Source organism: Temnothorax curvispinosus, unplaced genomic scaffold, assembly GCF_003070985.1.
Source record: "Temnothorax curvispinosus isolate PA1 unplaced genomic scaffold, ASM307098v1 QBEX01006998.1, whole genome shotgun sequence".
NCBI lineage: Eukaryota > Metazoa > Arthropoda > Insecta > Hymenoptera > Formicidae > Temnothorax > Temnothorax curvispinosus.
The window spans coordinates 1-6,867 of NW_020216778.1; the positions used below are offsets into that span (position 1 = coordinate 1).

The following is a 6,867-nucleotide window of genomic DNA, read 5'->3' on the forward strand; positions in this document are numbered from 1 at the left end:
TAGACGAATAGGTATTGCTCTCGAACACAACAATCATTAATTTCAGTTCGCTTATTATATTTTATATTTTGTATTGCATATTGTTGTTTATAAATTTTAGATTGCACTTGAAAAGGGCCCTAACCGTGGGCCGAAACGTTGTGCAGTCTTTGTATTCTTATTGCCAGTTAGTCGAGCAATAAACTAACATTGACATCTTAAAATATATTTGCTTTTGTAATCTTATTGAACGAGTCTCTAATGGGATTGTTTATTAACGGCTTCATACTTAAATCTTGATGCTAATTTAACCTCAAAATTTTTAACAGTTTAATCCAACTGGAGCCCTCAGTTGGAGATACGTGATAGGAATATGCCTATCCCAAATCTTCTAAAAACCAGTTTAACCATTAATTAAGTGATTTAATCATTATTTAACCATTTATGTGATTTTATAATAATTATTGTTCTTATGCTACATATAGTAACATAAGTAACATAAGTAACATATTACAGTATTGCTTTCCATCAGTGGATGTTCATGCAGTCCAGAGCAGCACCAAGTATTAAGTTTGATAGAAAAGCAAAAGATTTATTTATTAGATACGTAAGTAAGAAAAAGTGAAATTTGATATAAATCATGCTTTCCAATATTAATCGCCAATACTGAAAATCCGAAGTATACGTGTAACATTAACAGATTTTCAGTATAGATAATGAATATCGGAACACAGATTCATACTTAACCTACTTTTATGTTTAAAATGTTTAATTAGATGTAAATAATAATTTATACTGTTTTTGTATTATGTTGCAGTGTTGCGTTGCGTTCCATTAGTGGAAGTTCACGCAGAGCAGCACTAAGCAGTTTGATTTCTATCACACTTTTCTGAACGAAAGCTTTATTTATTCGATACATAAGTAAGAAAAAGTTAAACTTGGTATAAATTGCGTTCCAATATTAATATTCAGTACTGATAATCTAAAATGTATGTATAACATTAACCATAGATTTTCAGTATAGACAGTGAATATCGGAACACAGTCATACTTAACCCCGTATTCTTATGTTTAAATATATAATTATGTATGAAATAAACAGGGCACACGAAATATTGTGTGCTAATCATCTCCGCTATAATTATCTCAGAAAGTATTGATTTATTGGAAAAATGTTTCAGATAAAAGTTGGAGAGTTCAAGAAGGACCAATAGACAATTTTATTAGATTTTGAGTCCGGGACCTGTGTTAAGCCCAGTAGCATCTAAGCCATATTATTTAAATAGAAATTCCCTTTTTATTGCATCATCTTTTTCTACTAATTAATATGAACAACTTTTGTCTGAAACATTTTTTTATTTGCCTTATATTTTTTTAGACATTCAAGGAAAACTTGGTAATTCTTTCAATATTTAGCTTACAATATCTCAATAAATGTTTGTCGAAGGAAAAAGTGGTACAGGACTTTTTGACTTGATTTAGTATCAAGTATATACTGTTGCAATAGTATTCCAAGTTCTTTAAATAATTGTGTACACATGAAAGCTCCAAGAAAATGTATACACAAATATTTAAAGAAATTGGAATATTATTGCAATAGCATATTCTTGAGACCATATCAAGTAAAAAAGTCTTGTATTATTTTTCCCTTCGACAAACATTTATCAAGATATTATAAGCTAAATATTAAAAAAAATTACCAAATTTTTCTACAATATCTCAAAAAGTATAAAGAAAAAAATATAAAAAATGTTTCAGACAAAAGTTGTTTATATTAATTAGTAGAAGTAGATAATATAATAAAAAATGGGAGTTTTTATTTAAAAACTTGGACCCTACTGGACTCAATATGGGTCCCCGACCCTAAATCTAATAAGATCATCCATTATTTCTCTTTCAACTTTTATCTGAAATATTTTTCCAATAAACCATTACTTTCTGAGATAATTAACGGAGATAATTGGCACACAAAATAAAACTCACCCTGTGTAATCAGATATAAATAATAATTACAGTTTTTGTATTATGTTATAGTGTTACATCACTCTTTATCAGTGGAAATTCATACAATGCAGAGTAGCATAGAGCAGTTTTGAAGAAGAAAGAGATAGAAAGATAATATCAATATTATTTTCTTAATATTGTATGTAATAAGAGTATTAAAAATAACAATTTGATATAATTTAATAAAATTCATTAAAATGGTTTAATTTCTAGCAATATTAAATAAATATTATCTAATATCACACAAATATTACGTAAATATCACGCAAATATTACAGTAATATTACCGTAATATTACTGTGATTCATTTTTGCGGACATTTTAATATTACTGACAATGAGATATCTTAGTAATATTACTGCAATATTTATACTATATTTCATTGTAATAATGCAATGGAAAAATGATATTGCTGTAATATTACTAAAATATTATTTGCTATGTGAGATATAATTATATATAACAATATATATGGGACGTTTTACGTCAACCAGATCACTTGTCTTCCCAAAATTTGAAGCGACCTACAAAGACGTTCGATAGCTCAAAAAATTAGTTTTTACTAGTACTTTCGAAAGTCATGTGTCTCGTTTTGAAATCCAAGATGGCTGATCCAATATGGCGGCTAAAAGCCTGAAAATTGGAGAAAAATCTACATAATTTAACGTAATCATGTTTTTAAATATTGATTCGGTTTTGAAATGGTTTGGTAAGGAGTTTTCAGTGTCTGTGATGTTGAATCTGAGAGCTAGTTGAAGTTTGGAACGTTCCTGGAGCGATTGAAGTTTGGAACGTTCCTGGATTTTTTAAAAATGATTTGTCCCATTTCTCCTTTGGCACAGAGACATTTCTGAGTGATAAATACGAAATACATAAGAGACCGAACCGATACACCCTGCGGAAGACACCCTTATACTAAAAAAACCTACCCCCGGACCACTTTAAATATTCTGGTTACGCTGAAAACGATTTGTCCCATTTCTTTTTTGGCACAGAGCAACTACTAAATGCCACACACAAAATACATAAGAGACCAAACCGGTACACCCTGCGGAAGACACCCTTATACTCAAAAAACCTACCCCCGGACCACTTTAAATATTCTGGCTACGCTGAAAACGATTTGTCTCATTGCTTTTGTGCGGAGAAAACTGGGCTCCGTTTTTCGGAAAGAGACGTTAAGCCGTTGATTCAAAGGGTTAAAGTGAGAGGAGAAGGATATAGTATTGGTAGTAGGTTGCAAACTCTACGGGGATATGCAATAAATTATGAATTTTACAGAAAATTTATAAGTTGCTTTGTGCCAAAGAAGAAATGGGACAAATCGTTTTCAGCGTAGCCAGAATATTTAAAGTGGTCCGGGGGTAGGTTTTTTTAGTATAAGGGTGTCTTTTGCAGGGTGTATCGGTTCGGTCTCTTATGTATTTCGTATTTTTTACTCAGAAATGTCTCTGTGCCAAAGGAGAAATGGGACAAATCATTTTTAAAAAATCCAGGAACGTTCCAAACTTCAACTAGCTTCCAGATTCAACATCACAGACACTGAAAACTCTTTACCAAACCATTTCAAAACGGAATCAATATTTAAAAACATGATTACGTTAAATTATGTAAATTTTTCTCCAATTTTCAGGCTTTTAGCCGCCATATTGGATCAGACATCTTGGATTTTAAAACGGGACACATGACTTTCGAAAGTACTAGTAAAGACTAATTTTTTGAGCTATCGAACGTCTTTGTAGGTCGCTTCAAATTTTGGACAGACAAGTGATCCGGTTGACGTGAAACGTCCCATATACACTACACTTTTAAATTTGGATTATCCGATAGATGGCATCCGATAGGATTTGTTTCTCGTATTTAAAATTTGACGAACAGTGGTATAAGAACAGTATCAAAAGACACGGCAGTGTCTCACGCCAAGCAGCGCCAAGTTATAATATATGGGATAAATTATTTCACTTTTGATTCCATAGCTTTTAAAGAAATATACACTTAATTTATCAATGCTTTATTATCGAAGTTAAACGGTTTTTTTTCAAAATATATTGACTATATATGATCAAATATAATTATATATAATTATATATATTTATATATAATCATATAGAGACAAAATTTATAATTGCATCATATATAATTATATATATTTATATATAATTATATATAATTTTTTTTCCCGAGACCCTGTATAATTATAGAAAACTGATTGATGTGAGTCTGATTATTACTGAGAGAAGGTGATGTTGAAATTAATGATTGATAATCATTTTTTTTTTCAATTCGGCATTTTGTTATACGTTTGGCCGATGGTTCAAAATCAGTCACACCACTGCCACCACAGTCACCTTGACAATTATATCAACAAATAACCTTTCTCTCTTTTTTCTTGTGCTAATCGTCTGTTATGCCTCGAAAAAATATCACGGTTACCTTTTCCATAATATTGTAAAAATTATATATTATTATTATGTACCTAACCTATAAAAATAACACAATCAAATACGCATTAATTGTACAACAATTACATACAATTGTATAATATGGAAATTCAATAAATCTATTACGAAATGAGAATTTACCTTTGACTCACTATTTAATTTAAATTATTTTTTACTATATAATTTAAATGTGTTTATTGTCCTACGCTCAGGTAACTGCGATTATAGAAACGTGACCAAAAAACTGTCCGTTTAATAATTTCTTGAAGTTACTACTGGGCGCTACTATGGTACGCCATATTATTACATTTTGTTAAATATGTATCAACTACGTGTTTGATACATTCATACATTATACAATATAATATGCGTAGTATACTTGCTATGTAGGGGAAAGTAGGGGAATACAACGCAGTAGGTAATAGTGCGCACCTCAAGTTTGAGACTGTGACGATAGTTGACGAAACGTATATAAGTGGCAAAATTTCAAAGCTTACGTCAATTCTAAATAATATATATACATTTTATCCCAGCTCAAAGCTTCGTTTGAACGGAGGAAGCAAAAAAGAAAATGCACCCGTTTTCTTACCATTTTGAAGCAACAGGAGTTAAGCTCGTAAGTGGGCAATTTTTATATACTACTGTAATTACAATTGATCCCTGACGTGAAATACAATCCCTTGGGAATCTTTTGCCCCGTTGGTCCTATAATTTTATTTGCGGTTCGCAAGTAATTGACAAAATTGTTCCGGAATAACAACTCGGGGAATAATGCGCGGCTTTATTTGTATCGATTTTATATATATATAGCTTAATAGGATTTCCGGGATTGAGCAAGTAGAAAGAAGCACGCCTGTCAAACGCGCCAGTGTTTTTTCGAGCTTATCTACCGTTCCTTCGCCGTGGGGTGACTTTGTTTCAGGTGGTTTGCATGCACAAATATGCAGGACTAACTGCAGATATAAATCGGCAGTGTAAAAGCCGAATTACAGACGAGTTCGGGGATTCTGTGTTGCTGCGACAATTTGGAGGTTACGTGATAAAAGCGGAAGCAGGCACGGAGAAACCGGTGTCGGAGAATCACGAAAGCAGGTCGATAAAGAAGAGAGTGACAGGAGGAAAGAAGTGCTGAAGAGATAAAAAGCGGGAAAAGGATTTAGATGGACGAGAAAAGGGAGGAAAGCAAGGAAAAAGATATTAACTTGAAGAAAGACGAGAAGGAGAAGAGTACGACAGAAAAAAGTAGAATTACAGGAGGCAGGCCCACGAGGGCGGATGAGCTGTCAAAAATAAGAGATAGGACAGGAAGTCAAGGATCAATTACAGATTACGTAAGGAAAAGAGGAAAGGACGAAGAAAAAAAAATAGCAGAAAAAGCCGAAAAAGAAATACTGGCAAATTTTAGTAAAGAAAAAAGAGTGACAAGATTGCCGCCAAACAAGATAAAAAGAGAGGAAAAGAAAAAAGAAGGCATGGAGACGGAGAAAATGCTGAAAGATATTTTAGCGAAAATGGATGTACAAGAAAGAGAAAGAAAGAAGGATAAAGAAGAGATAATGAAAGAGATAATGAAAGAGATACACGAACTGAGGGAGGATTATAGAATGAGAGAAATGCTTTGGGGAGAGCAAAAAGCGAGTTTAGAAAATAGAATAAAACAGTTGGAGGAGAAAGTAGAAAAAATGGAGAATAGCGAAGGTGAAAAGCTAGTGAGCAGTGAACTAATGAAAAAGATGAAGGAGATGGAAAGAAACTCTGAATTAGCCGAAAGGAGGAAAAGGAAAAATAATATAATTATAAAAGGAATGAAAGTAGAAAATGGAGGTGAAAGAAAAGAGAAGATGATTCCTTGAAGAAGAAATCACCAAAAAGAAGGTGGAAGTGGACGAAGTGCAGGTAATTGGCCGGGGAGAATACAAAATGACGCTAGTCAGATTCAATAGATGGGAGGATAAACAAGAAATAATGGCAAAGAAGAAAAAGATAGAAAAAGCAAGAAAGATATTTATGGATGATGATCTGACGGCAACAGAAAGGCAGATACAAAAGCATCTGGGAGCATAGTTAAAGCAGAGAGAGAAAAGGGGAAGAAAGCAACGGTAGAATACTAAAAAATATGGATTGACAATTGCGAATGGAAATGGAATGAAAGCACCGAAATGCTAGAAAGCAGAGATGTTTTTCCGAAAGAGTAGAGAGGAGAGAGGACAGGGAGGGGGAGATAAGGAGAGTGAAAGAAAAGGGAAAAAAGGAAAATAAGGAGAAAAAAGGAAGAGGATTAAGGATATGCTTTTGGAACGTGGCGGGACTAATTAATAAATGTCACGAAACATGGGATTATTTGGAGAATTTTGACGTGATAAGACTAGTAGAAACATGGATGGAGGATGATAAATGGAGGAAGATTAAAAATAAATTGTTCAGCAAATTTATCTAGAATTGC

The 6,867-nt window shown here is 32.6% G+C and overlaps 1 protein-coding gene across 1 annotated transcript; it reads left to right on the plus strand.

The window, feature by feature from the left end:
* The first annotated feature begins 5,584 nt into the window (after positions 1 to 5,584).
* On the plus strand, positions 5,585 to 6,277 carry LOC112456612 (DNA ligase 1-like). Its single transcript, XM_025019281.1, has one exon. It carries the CDS (start codon positions 5,585 to 5,587, stop codon positions 6,275 to 6,277), a length of 693 nt encoding a protein of 230 aa, XP_024875049.1.
* The last annotated feature ends 590 nt before the right edge of the window (positions 6,278 to 6,867 follow it).